The 22,375-nt window shown below is 43.9% G+C and overlaps 1 protein-coding gene across 1 annotated transcript; it reads left to right on the top strand.

Moving 5' to 3' along the window:
- Positions 1-3,425: 3,425 nt before the first annotated feature.
- Positions 3,426-22,012, top strand: MFSD4B (major facilitator superfamily domain containing 4B; the record flags this gene model as incomplete). The annotated part of the gene is made up of 6 exons (XM_079781172.1): positions 3,426-3,494; positions 4,635-5,001; positions 5,173-5,363; positions 8,326-8,494; positions 9,476-9,592; positions 10,908-22,012. 6 exons carry the CDS (start codon positions 3,426-3,428, stop codon positions 12,143-12,145), a joined length of 2,151 nt encoding a protein of 716 aa, XP_079637298.1. The 3' UTR covers positions 12,146-22,012.
- Positions 22,013-22,375: the final 363 nt, after the last annotated feature.

Raw genomic sequence — 22,375 nt, 5'->3', positions numbered from 1 at the left:
AGATCATTTTACTGTGGAACAATGTGATATTCTCAGTAAATATAATAAAAAATTTTAGCAAATTTCTATAAGGCTTTATGATTATATTTATGGAATTGCTGGGGAGTAAGGGGAAAATTATACTAAAATGAAAAAAACAATTTGTGTTGAATAAAAAATAATATGCTATGTGATTTTTAAGCTGTATCAATCTATTCCAAGTATGTTTGGGTTTTGTTTTTCCTCTGAAATAAAGGACAGGGGTAGAAATGACCCAAAAGCACTGGAGAGTCTAAAAACTATTTCTGTTTGACATTTTTTAAATAGTTAACTAGAGGCCCAGTGCATGAAATTCATGCATGGATAGGGTCCCTAGCAGCTGCCGGCCAGAGCCTTCCTTCATTCCGTGCCACCCCCTGGTGGTCAGCGCATGTCATAGAGAGCGATCCAACTCCTGGTCGGTCGAACTCCCGAGGGGACACTTGGCATATTAGGCTTTTATATATATAGATGTACACTAATGTTTCTTTTACTTACACTGATTATATTTGTTAAATTGAGCCAGTATAGGTGACCTCCTACTCATTGATAATCTCAGGGGATGACCAAGAACCAGGTTGGAATATTAAAAAAACAATGCCCTGTTATGATGGATTACCCACATTCAGAGGATGTTTATTTCATGAGCCCTAACTACAGAGCAAGACATTATTTATGTTGAATGGTGCTAAAGAGATTTTTTACATTACACTCAAGAACATGGAATTGCAATACATCTTTTAATCCAGTAATTACTTACATGCCTGCAAATAAGTGCCAGAATGTGCAAGCCACTGGAGGGCTTTGGAAAAAACCGGGAAAGAAAGGGTATCACAAATTGTTACTGATTATGAGCAAGGTAAAATTCGCTCTCCTGAAAAAAATAATTTTTATGGATTAAATTAGAATCCTAATGTATACAGAAAATCTGATTATCATAGTATCAAACTTTAAGGATTTAAAAGTTCTCTTTTCATAGTTTCCTACAGAAAAACCTAAAATTATTTTTTAAAATATATTTTATTGATTTTTTACAGAGAGGAAGAGAGGGATTGAGAGTTAGAAAAATCGATGAGAGAGAAACATTGATCAGCTGCCTCTTGCACACCCCAAACCGGTTTCGGCTAAAATTTTTAATTTAAGACTTATTTTTTAAATCCTCAATTCAAGAGTCACCAGTGTCTTGACCCCTTCAGGGACAGGAAGCTCACTACCTCACACAGTGGTGTCCAGAACTGAGACCTCTGCCTCCCATGCTCACCTCTTCCAGCTCTACCTCCTTTTACCTGTCCTTGCCGTGGTCATCTATGGGCCTCCTGGACCACTCCCTTATATCCAAACCCAGCAACTGGCATTTGGTCCAACATTCAATATTCATGTGGAGCAACTTTATTTTCTCACACACTTAACAGAGATCCTTGTAACCTTGTCATCTCTGGAAATGGCTTCATCTTTGTGCTGCTTTGAACATAGGGGTGCATATATCATTTCTGATTGGTGTTTCTGACTTCTACTTAACAGTGGGATTGGGCCTAAACGGGCAGTCAGACATCCCTTGAGGGGTCCCAGATTGGAGAGGGTACAGGCTAGGCTGAGGGACAACCCCCCTCCGTGCACGAATTTCATGCACCGGGCCTCTAGTTATTAATAATTATGTATAACAGTAATTGTAAAAATTAAGAAGTCTTTATTAGAACGTTTCTTACATACCATTATATTGGCTGGGCCGAAAACATATTCATTGTGGACCACATGTAGCCCGCGGGCCGTGAGATGGACATGCTTGGTCTAGGTCAGTGGTCGGCAAACTCATTAGTCAACAGAGCCAAATATCAACAGTACAACGATTGAAATTTCTTTTGAGAGCCAAATTTTTTAAACTTAAACTTCTTCAAACGCCACTTCTTCAAAATAGACTTGTCCAGGCCGTAGTATTTTGTGGAAGAGCCACACTCAAGGCTCCAAAGAGCCGCATGTGGCTCGAGAGCCGCAGTTTGCCGACCACGGGACTAAGCTATACAAGGGTAGGGTTTTTGGTCTATTGTTTTATCTCCAACATTTATAAAAATGCCTGGCAGGGAGTAGGTGCTCAATAATTATTTGTTGACTAAATGAATGGCTTCCAAACATGTCAACATTAGCATATGGACTTCCTCCATCTGGGGAACACTTCTCCAGGGAACTCAGCCAGCGCAGCTGCAGTGAGTCAGCAGCATCAGGATCCGGGGCGAGCTTGGCTGCATGGCTGCTCCAGGGCCGAAAGAGGGCTCACATAGTTGGGAGATAGCTTCCTAAAGTCAAAAGATGGTCTTGTGTGATTTTCAAAGTCCTTCACAATCTGGCCCCCAAATGCCTTTCTGGACTACTACTCGGAGAGAACTTTCCACTCAAAGTAATCAAACTCACTATTTTTTAACCCACTTTGCAAGTCCACACCTTAGGGCCTCTTAAAGTTTTTCCTTGCCCAATCCTGACTCAAATCTCAAATCTCTCTTGAGCTTCATCAGAGGGTCTAGGTACACACAATGCTTAGTTTTCTCTCTGCCCTTCCTTTACTCTGTTTTGACTTCTCTGTGCAAATTCCCAAGTCTTTTCTGACCCACCGGTTGAACAAATTTTGAATACTTTAATTTGTATACCTGGGACTTGACTGAATCTTCCTTCACTGATCTAGGGTTCCCTCTCCGTCCTTCCTGGATGTCTACAATGGAATTTTGCAGTGACTTTTTATGCCCTAGTTTTGGATATAATAATTTTGTTAAAGAATTATTAAAATGCAGCACTTATGCTAACCTTTTTTTAAATTACCTACCACAAAACTTTGAAGGGTAACCCCAATCTGGGGAGAAGGAAGTAACAGTATTAATTGGTATTAAACCTGTTTCATGTTGTTTTTACTATTGGGACAAAAAATGAGAGTAAGGAATGGTTTTAAATGGATTAAGCTGTTTGCTGCTCTTCTCAAAGTCAGAATTGCAAGGAACCTCGGAGATCACCTAACTTAACCCATGCATTTGGAAAGTGAGGCTGAGGGAGGTTATTGTTCAAGAACATGACTCACAGGACAGTTCAGAAGCCTTTCCCAACACTACCATACCTTAAAATACCCCCCTTCTATTACTCTATCTACTTTATTCTGCTGTATTTCTCTTTAGAGTACTTATTACTCTCTGACATCATATTACAAATGCATTTGTCCTTTGTCTATCTTGTCCATGAGGAAAATAATTTGTGTTCATTTTTTCATTGTTAGAAAAATGCCTGGCACATACTAGGTGTTTAATAACTAACAACTGAATCAAGGTAGGCTTTTATATAGTTTGCTTAAAAATAGAAAATAAAAATACTGGTATTGATGTTTGTTCCTAGCTTAGCAACACAACAGTCAACATTTGCCATTGAGCAACATGTGCCATTATGGGGATTTCCGCAGAGGTTTTGGACAGTATCGTGTGGTAATAGATGGCGGTGATCAGGCAAGATAAAAGCCATCTGTAATTCCCAGCTTTTCCTTTGCTCCAGGGCAAAGCAGTAGCTAACTCTGGATAAGTGGCCTCCTCTGTGTAGAAATGGAGGAAGATCAAATCACTTAGAGAGCACCTACCTCAGTCCCTTCCCTTCTTTCCTTCCCTTTCCCCTTCCTTCCCCACTCTCGCTTTTGATTGCTTTGTTTTTATTCTCTTAATAAATTGGTTTTGGCTAATAATAGTACAGCACAGCAAATATTTTATTGATCAGTACAACACAGGAGACCATTATGATGGTAGGTTCAGAGTCCTGGTAGTCTTAAATGTTACAATGAGTCCAGCTAAAGGAAAGTCTGTTTACCTTTTTAAAAGAAAATTTAATTTAAAAATCAGTAAATTTTTATTTTTAATAAAAAAAATTAATGATGTAAAACACACTGTCAGATCTTTAAAAAATATTTCCAACTTTTCAAAGTACATAGCACAAACATAAACGTTATCTTTACTGAAATAAAATCTTTGTGAGCGTTGGTTTTAATAGACTGGGCTGTTAGGGATGAGGTTACAGATACTTTTTCAACCAGATCAAACTTTCCTCCGAGAGACCTTTCCTGACTCTGCAACCTAAAACAGGTTCTCTTAAGTCATAGCATCTGTGTGCTTTCCGAGGCCGGCTGGGAAGGGAATTACGGACCCTAGTGCACGCCGCTGAGAGACGGTTTGCAAGGGAAATGCTAATGAGACTCAGGTTTGTAGTCTGGGAGCCTAAGTGGCTGAGAGAGAATCAGGTGCAAAAGGAAATATTCACACATGTTGAGGCTGAGGTCTGTTTGGTCAAAGAGCAAAAGGCCGTACCTTCTCTGCTGGCATAACTTTACCCAGGGATCCTGCAAATCGATGCCTCGCTCCAGTTCCTTAAACAAGGAACTGGACTTAGTTGCAGGGATTGGCGAGAGGAGCTACTGTTACGCTGTTCATGCAGCCGCTGGCCTGCTGCCTGACCTTGGGCAAGCGGCTTCATTCTCTGTGACTTCCTCCTCCTATCTGCACCACGAGGATCACATGGAACTTACACGGTGGTTATGAGGGATAAATGGGACCATACACGTGAACGCTTACATGTGAGTTTCAACAAATGTTAAGTGACAGATAAGCGACAGATCAATAGGCGACAGATCTCGAAAGCGCGGGAATTTTAGAGAGTTGTTTAAAGGACAGGCCTTCGGGCTCCCTTTGCCCGGAGAGGCCCCGAGCGGACAGGAAGGCCTCCTTTGCAATCCTCGGACCCTATGGCCGCCTCGTCTCACCTCGGGATTCGCCGGGCCCAGGCTGCAGCTCCAGCTCGCTCCGCCAGGGGCGCCAGCCGCGGGCCTCTGTGGGCTCAGCTATGCGCTAAGGCCGGAGAGCGAGCCCGGTCTCCTAGGCAACGACGTCAACAGCCGGTTTGCGGCGCAGCCTGGGAAAGAGGGCACATTTCCGCCACGTGATCCGCGCAGGTGCCGCGCGTGCAGGAGGGGTGCGTGCGCAGCCCGCAGCCACCGGCGGGTTCCAAAGTTGGACTTGGCTGCCCTGACCGGGCGCCGCCCCCAGGGAGGTGGCGCCAGCGGCGACGGCGGGATCTGGAGGCCCGAGGCGTCGCCCAGGCCCCGCTGAGGAGCCGGGCAGCTGCAAGACCGCTGCTCCCGAGCCGCCGAGCTGGAGTTGGAAGTGGAACTCCGCGGGGCCGGGCCCCCGGCTGCTGGGCAGCGGCTCCTCCAGGCCGAGGCGCCGGGGGAGGATGAGCTGGAGGCGGGGGCAGCCTCCCGGCGGAGCGGCGGGGCCGGGAGCACGCTGCGCTGGTTCATCACCGCGATCCTGTGTGCTTCCTTCCTGGGGCTGGTGAGAGCCGGACTGGAACCCTCCCGGGTCGGGGCGTGAGCGGGCGTCCTGCAGGGAATGTGGTCTCGCCTCCGCTACTTGCAAACTGTGTGCCCTTGGCGCCCTAACCTGCCGGAGCCTCAGTTTTGCAATCTGGAAAATGGGCACAGTTCTGTTTTTGGAGGGTTATTGTCAAGGGCGAAGTTGATTTTCCCGCTTCAGCAAACCTTCCCACCCCTCCTCGGTGGGGTGGGGAGATACAGGAGGGGTTGTCAGGTCTATAGTCGCTGCCCCCCCCCCCCCCCACCTTCAAATTATTACACAAAACTGCTTTTCTGGGATTTTCTCTTCTTCTCACCAAAGTCAGCCAGACCTTCTTTTTGCAGTTGGGGAAATATAGCCAGAGAGGGAAAGTGACTTTTGCTGATGACACCGCTAGTTAAGAGGCAGAGCCAGGAATAGCGTATCTCTTATTTTACCCACGACTCCGTGTAAAACAAACCTTCAGATGCTCCGGTGTTTCTCTTAGAGCTAGCCGCAAGGCTGGAAGTTCCTTTTGCCAACCCCCGCCATTCCCTTATTTCGGGAAGCCTACCCCTCCTCACTTGTCTTGAATGTTGGGACCCTGGGGAGTGGGGAGGGTGTGTCCTCTGAGGAGAGTCGCGTCTGGTCACCTAGGGCAGTGGTCGGCAAACCGCGGCTCGCGAGCCACATGCGGCTCTTGGGCCCCTTGAGTGTGGCTCTTCCACAAAATACCACCGCCTGGGCGAGTCTTTAGAAGTTTAAGTTTAAAAAATGTGGCTCTCAAAAGAGATTTCAATCGTTGTACTGTTGATATTTGGCTCTGTTGACTAATGAGTTTGCCGACCACTGACCTAGGGTCTTTCTCTGAGCCATAAGTGATTCTTAGAATATTTTGAGTTGAGAAAGGAAAAATGATTGCAGCCGCTTGATGAACCCTGACTGTGGGCCAGATGCTGTTGTCCGTGCTTTGAAGGCAGACACTGATTGCGGCGGGGTGGCCCGGCCTTCCCGCCCTGGGGCCTCCCCTGTGCCTGTCCTGAGGGTCTGCTCCAGCTGGGCAGGGAGGGGCGCAGCCAGCGTGCAGCCAGCGTGCAGAGCGGAGCAGTGCAATGAGAATAAATTGTTCTCCCCACCTTTTGATTGAATTTATTGGGGTGTTATTGGTTAACGATATTTATGTTTCGGGTGCACAATTCTTACAATATATCTGTACACTGTATTGTGTATTTACCACCCCAAGTCAGGTCACCATTTCACCCCTATACTCTCCCCCACCTCTCCTCTCCCCGTCACCACACTGTTGTGTGTGCCCATGAGCTTTTTCTCCTATTTGCTCAATCCCCCTCTCCCCAGTCGCCCCACAGCTGTCAGTCTGCTCTCTATTTATGAGTCTGTTTGTATTTTGCTTGTTACTTCATTTTGTTCATTGGATGCCACATATGAGTGAGATCATATGGTACTTGTCTTTCTCCGACTGGCTTATTTCACTTAGCATAATGCTCTCCAAGTCCACCCATGCTGTTGCAAAGAGTAAGAGTTCCTTCTTTTTTATGGCTGAGTAGTATTTCATTGTGTAAATACCACCGCTTTTTTTAATCCACTCATCTACTGATGGACACTTGGGCTGCTTCCAAATCTTGGCTATTGTAAATAATGCTGCAGAAAATTATTCTTGACATGTAGACCAATTAGAAACATTTTTTAAGTGTTCAACAAATTTCCTCTGAAAGCCAACAGTAACCCTTATTTCTTGCCAACACTACACTGTCTTTGAGTAAAATTTTATTTTTAAAGTAATTGTTTACACGTGTATGTAATATTCTCGAAGAAAGCCTTCTAGATAGTACTCCTGATGGCGTGGGGCTTTCTTTGAGGAGAAACGTAGGTTTATAAATGTTTAAATTGTTTATCTCCTGCGTGTTTTATTTGCCATTATTCAAAGGAATCGCCGACCCCATGTGCATCCGGAAATACTGCTGTCTGTTCCCCACCCCCACCTCTCCTTTCTTCTCCTCACCTACTGGCTTCATTTGACTGCTGGTTTTGCATTCCCTCTGTCTTTCTGGTGTTTGGGCTGGGAATGTCAGCACAAGAGGTCTCAACCTGTAGCTGGAATATATTAGTAAATATTAGTAAATATTTTTTTCCACCACCATATATCTCCCTATATCAGTGATGGGCAACCTTTTGAGCTTGGTGTGTCAAACTTCGCCAAAAAACTGAGCATAACTCGGGTAGTGTGTCACTTTGAGGAAAAAACATTATTTCGCAAATGTTTCATCCTCAGGAGCAGCAAATGTTTCATCCTCGGCATGTGGCCGCCTCAGCGGCTGCGTGTCATCAGAAATGGCTACGCGTGTCAGTGCTGACACGCGTGTCATAGGTTTGCCATCACTGCCCTATATCTTCTTCCACCTCCACGCACCCCTCCCCCACCCTCAATCACTACACAGTTGTCCATGTCCATGAGTTCTTTTTCTGTTTTTTTCCTCAATCCCCCCGGGGCTGTCCGCCTGCTCTCTCGCTATGGATCTGTCTCTCTTTTGCTTGATAGTTCAGTTTGCTTGTTAGATTACACATATTGTTGTCAACATCAAAAAGGGGGAATAATATTTTGATGGTTTAATAGTTAAAAATTGCAACATCTAAATTCTTATGTCCGCTATTTGTGCATATAGTATGTTTCAAAATATACAAAACTATTTCAAAAATTACCTTAACGTTACATTTTACTCACTGTTAATACAAAACAGTCTTTTATGGTTTCCAAAAAGGAAACAATGGTAGCAAAAGCCAAAAGAATTAAAAGAATTTTTTTTAAAATTGGGAGTTGTTAAAACTAGGAAAACAGTAGGAGTTGGCACACTGAAACTAGTGAAAAAAAGCTACCACATAGATAGGCATTATTTTAATGGTTGTAAAAAAAAAAAACACCTTTTGTCTTTTATTAAAATCTTAGGGATTGAGTATCGCTATCCTGGGACCCACGTTTCAAGATCTGGCAACAAACGTGAACCGTAACATCAGCAGCCTGTCTCTGATTTTTGTGGGCCGCGCGACTGGATATTTGAGTGGCTCTGTGATTGGCGGAGTTCTTTTTGACTGTATGAATCCTTTTCTACTTCTGGGTAAGTGAACTAAATTTACCTTCCTTATGACTGTCAGGGAATTCACCATTTGTTTTTAAGTTTGAAACGTACCAGCTTGCAGAGTGGTTGACAGCTGAAGTGGGTGGTCAGGCCTCCTCAGTAGCAGGCAGGTTTCCCTGCTGCCTGCCGCTTCGGGGACCTGTGCTGGGCCGCTCTGGTGATGCAGCCCTAGGTGTGTTAGCGGTCCTCGGCCTTCCCGACCGTCACTGTCATTTAGGCACCACCCCTGGATCACATACTAGTTGTCCCAAGAGCTCTGCTTGTCAGAGTGGAGGGCAGATCTGGGATCCCTATAGACCAAAATGAGTTTCTTGAACCTGCCTAAGCTAACCCAGGGACTGAGAATGGAGGGGATGGTGGGAGTGGTGAAAGGACATAAGCTAGATTTTTGTCCCTGCTGCCCCATGTCAGTGATGGCCCCAGACCTCTCCACCTCACCCTGGAAATAGATGGCAAAGCTTTTAGCTTACTCTTTTTCAAATAAATTGACATGCTCACAGAAAGTTTGGGTTAATGTGATAAAACTGCTTTGGAAAAAAGGAAAATAATTTACTCTTGTTGATGAATAAATAAATAATCCTCCCTAGTCCCCAAATAACTTATTTAATCCATTTCTCCTGCAACCTTCTATAGTAATTGCATTTTATTTTTTTATCTTTTTGTTTTTTAACCTCAGATCTAAAATTCTCTTTAGGTTCTTAAATATGAAATATTGAAATAAATAATTTTAGAGCTGTCTGTTTTGCTATAAAACTTTGCCTTGTGGTATAACTTATAGTTTGATTATTAGCAGTGCTAGAAATGCATTCATGTTGGAATAGTTTTTATAGCCCATAAAGATTTGAAAGCTTTTAAATGACATAACGATTGGTAGAAGATGAACCTCTCAGATGCTGACTTGATCCATGCCTCTTCGCACGAACCCTGTTTCTTACAGCTGACTTTTACCTTTCTCCTTAGGGGTGTCAATGTTGGCTACCACAGTCAGTCTTTATCTTGTTCCATTTTGTAAGACTGCAGTGTTACTGATTGTCATGACGTCTGTCTTCGGGGTTTCCATGGGCATTCTGGATACAGGTTAGTGAGCCTTTCAGTATCATCTCGGGGACGAAGGACTTTGTACTAGAAAAAGCAGAAGCAGATGATATTAAATTGTCACTGGCAGGCACTGGCCTACTCAGGTGTTCGTGGGGTACCCTAGTCAGAACTCCCCTTCTGGCAAGCACTCTTTCTGTCAAACAGAGTACCTGTGTTTGAGCAGCCAGCCACAGAGTGAATTTAAATAATTGTGTTCTGTGAGAGATTATTGATTGACAGGATCCAAATAGGGCCTCGTTCCCACTCCCCATGTGGGTAACTCAGTGCAGATGAGCACGTTTTCTTTTTGGGGTATAACTGGATCATTGTAGTATGGGAAGAATTGATGGGTCAATAGGTTGAACCAAGTTTGGAACAATTATTTCGCTGAGAAATCATAGAAGCAGCTCTTGAATTTAAAATGCACTCTGCCTTTCAGACCAAGAGAAACGTGTGCTATGAATTATGTTTCTTCTCTTCCTTTTCTCTTAAAAGTCCCAGCCTTCCTGCAGGCGATCCTCTCCATGTATCATGTACCTTGATATGTTTTAAAACCTACAAAATAACGTACATGACATTTGTTCATCCCTAAAACCAGCTTTTCCCTCCTCTTCCCCACTCTACTGTTATTTGATAGGACGGGAAAATATTTTATACTTTAGGCTTAGTTTGGTTGTGAAATTACAGGGTGGAATTTACCTGCAAATATATTGAAAGAAAGAAAGAGAAAGGAAATTCAAGACTTGATGCTTCTTGCCTTTCACCTTGCCAGGTGTGTAGATAGTGTACGTGCTGGTGCGAGGGTACCCCTGTTTCCTGCAGTGGGCACAGAAGAATCCTGTAGTGTTCGGGTTTCTGAACATGTGTGTTGCATCTGCTATATACATAAATAATATTCCTCAAGTGACTGTCAATCGCAAGTACAGAATGGTAATTTGGCCATGATCTGACGATAATATATATTTAAAATATTTATAAATAAATGTATGCATATCTTCCCACCCCCCAGGCTGGCATAAGAACTGTATTATAAACAGCCTTGGGAGAATGTGCCTGGGTTCAAGGAGGTAGTGGTTTACCAGCTTGTAGAATTCCGTTTGTGAATTTTTGATGTTCCAGTGCTTGGAGTTCTATAGTGGTGGCGGCTTAGAGTTCCTTAATCATGGAATTGACTTAGTTGCAACATTTGATAACTTAGAATATTATAATCCTTGCGCCATGTAAAGTAGACTCATCTTCTTATAGTAATGAACTGTTTTTGCTTTGTTTTACTAAGCTACTATGTTAAATAATTTTTCTCACCTTTCATTGGTAGGTGGTAACGTCTTAATCTTGGCTATTTGGGGGGACAAAGGAGCCCCACACATGCAGGCCTTACACTTCAGTTTTGCCTTGGGTGCTTTTTTGGCTCCACTGCTGGCTAAGTTGGCACTGGGCACGACCGTGTCTGCTGAAAACCACACCGAGGCCGACTGGAACCATTCTGCCCCCCGCCTGTCACCTGAAGCTGACCCAGAGTCTCTGTTTGGAGTCCCTGACAATAGGAGTTTACTGTGGGCTTATGCTGTTATTGCTACTTACATATTTGTAGTGTCTACCTTTCTTTTTGCTCTGTTTTTCAAAAGCTCACAGCAGGAAAAAGCAAAAACATCTGCTCAGAGGTCTCGAAGAGCTAAATATCACAACGCACTTCTCTGTCTCCTTTTCCTGTTTTTCTTTTTTTATGTTGGAGCAGAAGTAACGTACGGCTCTTACGTTTTCTCATTTGCAACCACTCATGCCGGCATGACCGAAGGCGAAGCGGCCGGGCTGAACTCCATCTTCTGGGGGACCTTTGCAACCTGCAGGGGCCTGGCAGTCTTTTTTGCCACGTGTTTACAACCTGGAATCATGATTGTGCTGAGCAACATTGGCAGCCTGCTGTCCTCATTACTCCTGGTGCTTTTTAACAAGAGCCCAACTTGTCTGTGGATAGCAACGTCCGTGTACGGGGCCTCAATGGCAACCACGTTTCCCAGTGGCGTTTCTTGGATTGAGCAGTACACGACCATCCATGGGAAAGCCGCAGCGTTTTTTGTAGTTGGTGCTTCCCTGGGAGAAATGGCTATTCCTGCAGTCATTGGAATCCTTCAAGGAAAATACCCTGACTTACCTGTCGTTTTGTATACCTCTTTGGGGTCAGCAGTAGCCACGGCTGTTTTATTTCCTGTCATGTATAAATTAGCCACCTCACCTCTCAGTCGTCAGCAAAAAGAACACAGGAAAAGTGAGGACCAGAAATCGTTGCTCTCTAGCTCTGGGCTAAATGACCATGAGGAAGAGAATGAAGAAGATGATGCAGAAAAATGGAATGAAATGGATTTTGAAGTGATTGAAATGAATGATACCATGAGGGATTCTGTAATAGAGACATCTAGAAATACTGTGATGGAGTCCACAGCAGAAGTCTCCAACCAGTTCCACTTAGATGCATTAGTGTGTGAGTTCTCTCCAGTTAATGCTGGCAAGTCCCCTGTGAATCGCCTTGCAAGAAACCAGGACAAGAGGGACTAACACAGAGAAGATGGATTATTTACGGACTTCCTTGAATAATCGCCAGTTCTCCAGAGGCCAGTTCGAGCAGAGCATGAGCAGATTTTCAACATGCTTTGGGGATCAAAATGTCTGTGTCAGTGTGCAGTAAATGCTGCAAAGTTTTGATACGTTCTGTAATCCCCAGAGTCTTCCATAAAGAACCATTTGTCTCAGCAGGATTGTGTCAGGCTAGTGTTTGGCCTGTGGCTCATTAGGTAGTATTTTATGGTCTTCACCTCTCAGAGCATGCAAAGAAGGCATTTGTTTTTGAGTAGTTGGGTGGTGTTTTAATAGAGTGAAACCATCTAGTTGAATTGATTAGTTGAACAAATTATCAATCGTCAGTATCCTACCAGGGGAGTTGAAGTGCGCCGTTTCATAAAATAGCCTCTTTGACAATGGACAGAGATCGTTCATGTTTTACCCTATCTGTAGTGTTGGACCGAAGAACGCTAATGCCTCATTGGATGTCTGATTTCTGTGAAGAGAGCACAGAACAGGGCCCTAGAGACCTGGCTTCAAGCCTTGGCGGCTGCTCACTAGCCCTACAGCCTGGACTCCGTCGCCTAACTTACCTAGGCCTCGTGTATCTCAGCTCTTGATCTCTGATTCTGTAAGTGAAACTGAGACGACTTTCAAACTAGGAATTTCTAAGTTTTAAAGTTTGTGTAAGATGAATGCTAGAAATTAATGTAAGTGCCACCCCTTTCTTCATTTCAAATGAGAAGTGAAACAAAATTGATAGCTTCAAGAATGTGCTACTGACTATGAATACATGTCAATTTAAGAGACTCTAAAGAATACATTTTTAAATGTATTTCATCGATTCTAAAATAACGGTTTTTCACATTTTTAACATCTCTGAAATCAGAATGTCTTAAAATCAATGATTAACATTGTGACAAATTGAATTGACAGTTTTTTCCATATACACATATAGAGTAATGTTGCGTTTTACAACCAGTGTCTTAGATCCAGTGGAATATGCAATTCATTCAATTATGGAGATTATTTTTAACCATTTTAAAAAGAAAGGTTATTTTTCTATGCGGATTTTCTCTATGTTAAAATGAGGTTTGGAAATGCTGTTTTAGAGTTGCTACGTTAGCAGGAGGACTGTGATCGGGGTCTCGGGAGGTCCTTTGTCTGCCTCAGCAACAATCTGGATCTGAGGCTTGCTGTTGCAGAAGCCGCTCCTCCTGGAGTCTGATTGGTAATCACACTGTGAGCACTGTAAGCCGGCCGCCAGTTCCACTTGCAATCAGGCACAGCTCCCAGTGATTGGGATACTTGTATCTCCTCTCCAGGGCTCTTCTTCCCGGGATTGAAATACCTAGGAAATCAGAGTAATGATGAGAAAGTGGCTTGGTGGCCTCGGAGTCAAAGATCACAAGGGTACTTCATGTACAGAGTGTGGCAAAGCTGGTGTGGGCCATCCTTTGAAAAATTACTGGCATTGATGACAGATTTTGTTCACTTCTCTTTACTAAGTTTTATGCTGACTAACGTCATAATTTCTACCTGATTGCAGTATGTCTGCTTTCTCTTAAGTATATAAATTTGCCTTTGTTTTTTTCTTAAGTGAATGACAGCACTTTCCTTGACTACTGCCCGTTCACCTTATATACCTGCCAATATATTAGTTTATAGTAATAATCTAGCAGTTTTGGAGAGGGCTGGTGGAAAAATGAAGAGTGACAATCTGTGCTTCCTGCTCTTCTTATACCACGCTTTTCTCTTAGCCAGAACGTGGAGACAACCTCTGCTCTATTTATTGCCCTTCCTTGGGTTGTTGGAATTTAGACAGTAGCAGCTTTTTGGCAGCTACAGTTAAGGGGCAGAAGATGCAGCTCAGGGAGAGAAGGATGGGTAATAAGAACATAGCAGAAAATTTAGAAATCCACACTGGAAGACTCACTAGAATTGCACAAACCAAAATGTGAATGGCCATATGAGGTTATAGGCATTGTTAAAGTTTGATAATGTATTTCCATATTGGAAGAATAAGACTTAGTACAATTCTAAGAATTAGCATTCATCTTAATCAGTTCTTTTTTTTTTTTAAATCCTCACCTGAGGATATTTTTCCATTGATTTTTAAAGAGAATGGAAGGGAGAGGGAGAGACAGAGAGAAACATTGATGTGAGAGGGGCACATTGATAGGTTGCCTACCACATGCACCCCGACCAGGGCTTGGGGGTCAAGCCTGCAACCGAGGTACATGCCCTTGACTGGAATCAAATCTGGGACCCTTCAGTCTGCAGGCCGATGCTCTAATTACTGAGCCAAACCGGCTAGGGCCTAAGCCAGTGATGGGCAACCATTTGAGCTTGGTGTGTCAAACTTCGCCAAAAAACTGAGCATAACTCGGGTAGTGTGTCACTTTGAGGAAAAAACATTATTTCACAAATGTTTCATCCTTGGCATGCGGCCGCCTCAGCGGCCGCGTGTCATCAGAAATGGCTACGCGTGTCAGTGCTGACACACGTGTCATAGGTTCGCCATCACTGGCCTAAGCTCTTTCCCTCAATGCACTTTGGCTAATTGGCATCTGAATTAGGTTGAACTTGAGTTGGATTTTTATTTAGTTATAAACAGTTTCATATCTACTGTTTAAGGTTTTACAACACAACTTTTACAGTCAAGGAGAATTGTTCTTTATTTTCCAACATTTTTCTGTGGTCACCTTATGTCCTCTCTTGTCATCTATTCCTGCCCTGTTTATTTTTTAAAAATTTTCAAAGATGATCCCTTAGCTTTTGCACTGTGGCTGTTAATTCTTATATATTGTTTTAATGTCTTCCTTTTGGCTTATATTTTAAATTGCAGAATGCTGTTTGTGTCTGGTCTCTGAATGTATTGCAGCTTGCCTTTGATGCATTTGGTTATGTTAGTAATGGATGGCCTGGAGAAATGTTTTGAAGTTGTTCAATGACATGAGTAGCTTCAGGGGTTGGGCTTTTTAGCTTCTGAGTTTAAACTTGTTGAGTTTATAAGATGCTTTAAACAATTTATTTTTAACTGAGATAAAATATACATAACAAAATTTATCATTTTAACCATTTAAAAATATATATGTTTTATTGATTTTAGAGAGGAAGGGAGAGGGAGAGAGAGAGATAGAAACATCAATGATGAGAGAGAATCATTGACCAGCTGCCTCCTGCATGACCCCCACTGGGGATTGAGCCCGAAACCCAGGCATGTGCCCCTGGTCGGAATCGAACCTGGGACTCTTCAGTCTGCAGGCTGACGCTATCCATTGAGCCAAACCAGCTAGGGTTCATTTTAACCATTTTTAAATGGTTAGTTAAGTGGCATTAATTACATTCACATTCTTGTGCAGCCATCACTGCCATCATCCACAGAACATTTTTTCGTGTGTTCTGAAATCTGCACCCATTAAACCAGTGGTCGCCAACTGGTGGTCCGCAGACCACTGGTGGTCCGTGGGGTCCGAAAGGTTGGCGACCACTGCATTAAACAATAACTCCATGCCACTCTCCCCTAGCCCCTGACAACCTCATTCTACTTTCTGTCTTATGAATTTTTTTTTCTTTTAATCCTCACCCAAGGATATTTCCCCATTGATTTTTAGAGATAGTGGAAGAGAGGGAGGAGGGGGGAGAGAGAGAGAGAGAGAGAGACATCGATATGAGAGAGACACATTGACTGGTTGCCTTGAACGTGCCCCAACTGGAGCCAGGGATCAAGCCTGCTACCGAGGTACATGCCTTTGACTGGGAATTGAACACTGTGGTCCACAGGCTGGCACTCTAACCACTAAGCAAACTGGCTCGGGCTGAAATTTTTTTTTTATCTGAAAGACCAGTGGTATTTAATTGGTAGTTACAATATAGTGATTTGATATTTTTATACCTTACAGTGTGATCACCACTAATTCTACTTCTTGTCTTTATGAATTTGACTACTCTGAGTACTTCATGTATGTGGAATCATACAGTATTTGCCCTTTGATGACTGGCTTACTTCACTCAGTGTAATGTCTTCAAGGTTTATTCATGTTGTAGTATGTTAAAATTTCCTTTGTAAGTCTGAATATTATTATTTCATTTTATGTATATGTTGTTTATCCATTTATCTGTTGATGGACACATGGGTGATTTTCACTTTTGACAATTATGAATAATCCTGCTATGAACATTGATGTGCAAATATCTGAATCTCTGCTTTCGGTTCTTTTGGGTAAATCCCCACAAGTGAAATTGCTGGACGTATGATAATTTCATTGTTAATTTTTTGGGGGTGCTTTCTTTTATTATTTGGCTTAGATATTCTACTAATCCAGTTTTTCCAGAAGAGACCTGCTATTGGAAGAGGATAGAGAAACAGACTTTTGTTAGTATTGCTTCAAACTCTAGGCAGACTTTTGGCCCATTAAAATCATCTCAGTATCACTCATGTACTGTGTAATTAAACAAAAAAAGGTTATGTTAGGCATCTACCTCCAAGTTTTGTTATCTCTGCTTCCAGTTTTGGTTGTCTTTGGGCAAGTATGTGAGAGCGTACTTTGTGCTAAGCACCGTAGACTAAGAATGAACTTCCTCTCCTGGCCTTGGCGTACCAGGTGTCATTACCATGTATTTTGAAGTTTTGATCCCAGTTTTCTGCTAAACCAGTGGTCTTGTGTTGTGTGCTCTTGATGTATAATCTCTGGCCACCTTGGAATCAGGTGGTGTGTAGTCGGGAAACCATGGGCTGGATTGGGCCTGGAGCCCTCAGGAGCTGGGCCCAGTGCTGGGGCCAGGCTGCTTGCTCTATACCTCTTTCTCCCAGCAGCTGTGTCCCTGGGCTTCGTGAATACTTGCTAGTGGATGCCTGAATGGGATGCAAATTGTCAGGCCCTGGCAGTGATGGTCTGTTTCATGTTTTGAAAAGGAATTGGAAAAAATCACACCCAATTGCAGAACTTATCCTTCTTAGAGAAGGTTAGTAGTGGACTGTTTGATTTTTTACCAAGGAAAATAGCTCTGTCCTAATAGGGTAGCATGAGTGAGATGCAAAAGGGTTCCCAGTTGTGTTACAGCTCTACTCTCTGTGGACCAGAAAGATTTCCAAGTCCACAACTTTCAGCCGTTTAACAGATACCTGCTGAGCACATAGCATGTTTGCAGTCACCCTGGGAATATAACAGAGGACAGGGTCGATGAAATCCTCGCCTCCACCAAGCTTTCAAGTAAGATTTGCTGTAACAAATCTGTTAGCTGAAGAGCCAATACATTTTAATGTAATAGGTTTTATGTAGCTTCAGAAAAGGCAGTAAAGTGGGGAGCTCCTGTTTCCCTGGTGTATGTTTGTGTCTGTTCATGTCTAGTATTTTTACATGTAATCGTTGAGGTCACCCTTGATTTAGAGTTTTGTGAAAATTACCTAGCCCAGTGCAGTTGAGGTGATTATAGTGAGAACCTGCTTAGGAAGCCTCCAGCGCTGAGTCTGATCCCAGCGGGGACTTGTTCAGTACAAAGGACACGGTCATGGTGTACTGCATGGGGTCACACCTGTGGGCTCACTGAGCAGGTTCTCATTACTCAGCCCTTTTACATATCACTCACAGAGAACCTTCTACTCCGAGGAGGAGATTGCCCAGTTCTGAGTCCAGGCACTCTTTGGACCTTGACCCTTGTTGAAGATACTAGTAGACTCAAGAGGTAGGAGAACTTAGGAAGGGACATGTTTACCTGCAAGGAGTACTTTTACTGCCTTAGCAACTTTCAAATATACAATACTAGTGCCCGGTGCACGAAATTCATGCACGGGGGCGGGGGGGGGGGGGCGGGAAGGGGTGTCCCTTAGCCCGGCCTGCACCCTCTTCAATCTGGGACCCCTTGGAGGATGTCAAACTGTCGGCAGTCAGACATCCCTCTCACAATCCAGGACTGCTAGCTCCTAACTGCTCACCTGCCTGCCAGCCTGATCACCCCTAACTGCTCCCCTGCTGGCTTGATCGCCCCTAACCACCTCTGGTTTGGCCCCACACCCGGGACCCAGGATTCCCTCCTCCAGCCAGCTGTAGGCACCCAGGACCCGGGCTTCCCTCCCGCTGGCCGGCCACAGGCACTGGGGCCTGGGCTGGCTTCGCCTGGCCCGGCTGCAGCCGCAGGGGATGGTGGGCAGGTGGCTTTGCCCAGGCCGCAGGCGCTGGCACCCAGGACCACGGGGCGGGCGGCTTCTCTGTCTCCCAGGCCACAGCCAGCTGTAGGCGCTGGCACCCGGGACCGCAGGGCAGGCGGCTTCTCCATCTCCTGGGCTGCAGCCAGCCGCAGGCGCTGGTGCCCGGAACTGCCGGCAGGAGGCTTTGCCTGGGCCCAGCTTTGTCAGGAAGGACGTGCGGATGGTCATCCGGAAGACGTCTGTCTAATTAGCATATTACCCTTTTATTAGTATAGATCATGGTGCGTTTTTTCTCGCTATCATTAACCATAGTAACTGTTGCTTATGTATTAAAGTGCTATTCCTGCTAAGTCTAGAAAGCAGCCTCAGAATCCTTCTCACCATTCACCTTAAGTCTGATGCTTAGTTGATCAGAATTAATACTTGAGGTGAAGCCTCTTACTGCAGATGTATCCCAGAATGCATGGCATCCTGTCTGCTTTCTGATCCAGCTAATAATTCATTGCCTCCATCATGTTGATTGAGGTCATTTCCCCCCTTTCAGTTTCTAGTAGTAGATTACATCTACTGCCTAGGAAGCAAAATGGACTGTCTCCATGTAGATGGCAAAATAAGGTATTTTTCTCATCAATAAAATTTCATTCTTTCAGCATGAGTAGAGTAATTTTGTCAACAACATATTGAGGTAGTAAGTTTATAATAAATTGAGTGGATTATTGTTTCAGGTGCTGTGCTGTCATACACAGATTTCATTTTATCTTTGCAATAACTCTATGCAGTAGGCACTATAATTACACAGATCCATGAGCCATGCCCTTTAACCATTATCTCCACTCAGTATTGTGCGGGAGCCTGCTCTTACTGGCTCACAAATTTTCAGGAATTTTGCAAGCTGGTTGTTAAACATGGTCATTATTAAAAATTAAAATATATAATCTTAAAAGTGAATGAATTACATTGAAACCAAAGGTAATACATACTCTTAAATTCATCACTCCTCAATTATTTACTACACTTTACTGTTCTGACTCTTGACATTATATCTTTTGGGTCTTTCTGGTGGGATATAATAGTGTATTGCTGCACGTTCCTCCTCAGCTCTGCATTTAGTGGCATCACATTAGCAGCCAAAATCAGCCATGGATGGAGAATTTATGCCACAGAAACTGGCCGATACTATAAATCAGGGTTTTGTTTTCTTTGAGAGCCAGTTATTAAACATTTACCAGCACAACACTGACCACACTGGTGGCGGTGGTCTTGTCAGAATGTGTTATATTATGCAGATGAAAATCTATTTAAACAGACTTGATACAGATATTTTCAAAGATGGAAGAATTGTCCCTGTCAACCATTTTAGTTGATTCATATCTTCACTGATTGTCATCATTGCATAGTTTTCAGTCCCCACATGGATTGCTGGATATAATGTCTTGCCCTGTCCCTGTCCCCTCCCTTTCTAGCCTTGTTACCTTAAGGATCTAGTTTTCCGTTTATATGTTTAAGTACCAACCTTACCTGCTTAAAAATGTAAGCTGTTAACATTGCTCTCTCTGTTCCCTATCCTTCAGATGAAAAGTGGAGTTGGGTCGGGGCAGCAGAGAGAAATTCAGAAGGGGAATATTGGAGTAATGACTGCAGTGGGAGAAGAGGGAACCTATCTCCCAGGCCGCAGGCGCTGGCGCCCGGGACCACAGGGCTGGCGGCTTCTCCAGCTGGCTGCGGCCTGGGACCTCGGGGTGGGCGGCTTCTCTGGCTACCAGGACGCAGGGCGAGCGGCTTCTCCGGCTGGCTGCGGCCCAGGATCACAGGGCACGCGGCTTCTCTGTCTCCCGGGCTGCAGCCAGCTACCGGTGCTGGCGCCCGGGACCGCTGCCAGGCGGCTTCACCCGGCCGGCTTTGTCAGGAAGGATGTCCGGATGGTCGCCTGGAAGGTCTCCCGGTCTAATTAGCATACTGCTCTTTTATTAGTATAGATAGTATTGTTAACTTAGAGTCACCATGCCAAATAAAAGCACAGTATTTAAAGGAGAAAAGCCAGACCTCCCAAGATTTCCAAGTTCGCATTAGTCTGTTCGTGGTGGACAAGCAGTCACTTTCCCACACGGTTATCAGATTCACAAGAGTCATGACAAGTCTCTAGGCGTCAGCACAGCAAAAACCAGGGATAAAACTGCTTTGCTAGGGAGCCGGGCTTATGGGAAATGTTTGAGGTTTTATTGTGTTTGAGATCAGAACCAATTAGGTGGCCCTGTTACATTTGGTTTATCTGGGGTGCAGAGTGTCTCCCAACAGTGATATGGGAAGTGCTTTGTCATCCTGAGCAGGACAAAGTGACATTGTGCTTCTGTACACCCTCCAGGAGGAAGAAGGGCCAAGGGACAAATGCGATTGCAACACATATTCTTGTTCTCTGGTCAAGTGATACGTCTTTGCTCGAGTGGTTTTTAACCCTGGCTGCTATTAGGATCACCTGGGCGTGTTCAAAACTGATGCATTATCACTTAAATAAGAGTTTGATTGGCCTGGGAGGAGCCTGGTTTTCGATAAAGTGCCCCCAGTCACTGCAGCGTGCCTTCCAGGCCGAGCACACTGCTTTCCTCAGTGCCGAGCACGGGCCTCTGCTAGGTGCAGCGGTTTTTAAAGACTCCCTTACAGCTCGGTTAAGTCACGTGGTTTCCGTAGATGCTTACAGTTTTGTGCGCTTTCTCTGAAGGAAACTGTTTCCTGCCAGCTCTGCAGCTGCTTGGTCAGGAAAGGAGGTAATCAATACTGTTTGACATCCTGCTCAAACCGAAACCAAACCTGGACCTTTTGCAGGTTGCCCTTCTAGATAGGCTTTCGCTGATCGATTTTGACTTGGTGGGGCTTAATGGGCAGGGGTGATCTTGTAGATTTATTGCGTCTGGATTTAAGACTGCTCATTGTTTACATGGCTTTGTACAGTGTAAAAGTGTTTGAATAAAATATTGATATAAATAAACACTGATGCTGGTTTAACATAAGATTTGTGTCTCATTTCATGGGTGTTTAAACATTAATTTGGTATCTCACCAGAAATTAGTCAAGAATATTTCCAGATTTGAGATTGTGAGTGCTCCAAAATGAATGTGATGGTTGTATGGGGTTCCTAAAATGTGAATAGTGTTTTATTTTCACTTTACAGATATTTTAGAAATGACATCTAACATCTTGGATGACATCTAACATTTTTGGCCCTTCAACTTTGCCGGGGCTGACCAGCAGACCCTGAGCGACGGAGGAATGATTACTCTGACACATGTTTCTGTGAAAGAGGGCTAAGGGACTGCCTGGCTACAGCAACCAAGCAGCCCCGTTGCCTGCCTCCTTAGGCTTTTACTGTAACAACAGCTTGAACTAAAATTAACTATTAGATACTATCAGCAGGGTAAGCATCCTTGAGAAGACACATGCGTCTCAGTGTCCTTTAAACAAGGATGTCTAAAGACTAAGCATAAAGATTCCAGGGGCTCAGACTTGTTTGGAAAAGTCAAGGCAGGACGGTCGCCTTCAGCCAGCTCCCCCTGGAGGTTCCGACCTTTTGGAATTTCCTCTTTACAAACTTTCCGACCAAGTCCCCTGCTTCCCCACACAACTTCCCTTACGTTTATAATCTAATTTCTAACCTGACAAGTCCACCAAAGAGACTGTTACTAGCTGGAGATCTTAGTAATGTTTTAGATCTTAGTAATGAATAATAATTCCCTAGTTAAGATGATTACAGCTATGTCTGTGTTTCAGAATGGGAAGGAGGGTCTCAGAATTGCAGAAACTAAGATGCTGCTTCTTCCTTCAGTGCAGGGCCTGCAGCTGAAAGCTGCTGCTAGTAACTACAGCCCTATATTTTAAAAAATCTTATTTAAAACAATTATCTGGTAAATGCTTCTAATTTGGAGCAAGATTCAGGTGTACGGCAACCCCCCACCCCTTCACACTTTACTAGAGTTTTGGGAAGATATATTTTTTTATTCACTTATATATATTTTTATTTATTTCAGAGAGGAAGGGAAAAAGAGAGAGAGATAGAAATATCAATGATGAGAGAGAATCATTGA

Source organism: Cnephaeus nilssonii, assembly GCF_951640355.1.
Source record: "Cnephaeus nilssonii genome assembly, chromosome: 9".
Taxonomy (NCBI): domain Eukaryota; kingdom Metazoa; phylum Chordata; class Mammalia; order Chiroptera; family Vespertilionidae; genus Cnephaeus; species Cnephaeus nilssonii.
The sequence above is the reverse complement of the archived record's forward strand: the minus strand, read 5'-3'. Positions and strand labels throughout refer to the sequence as shown.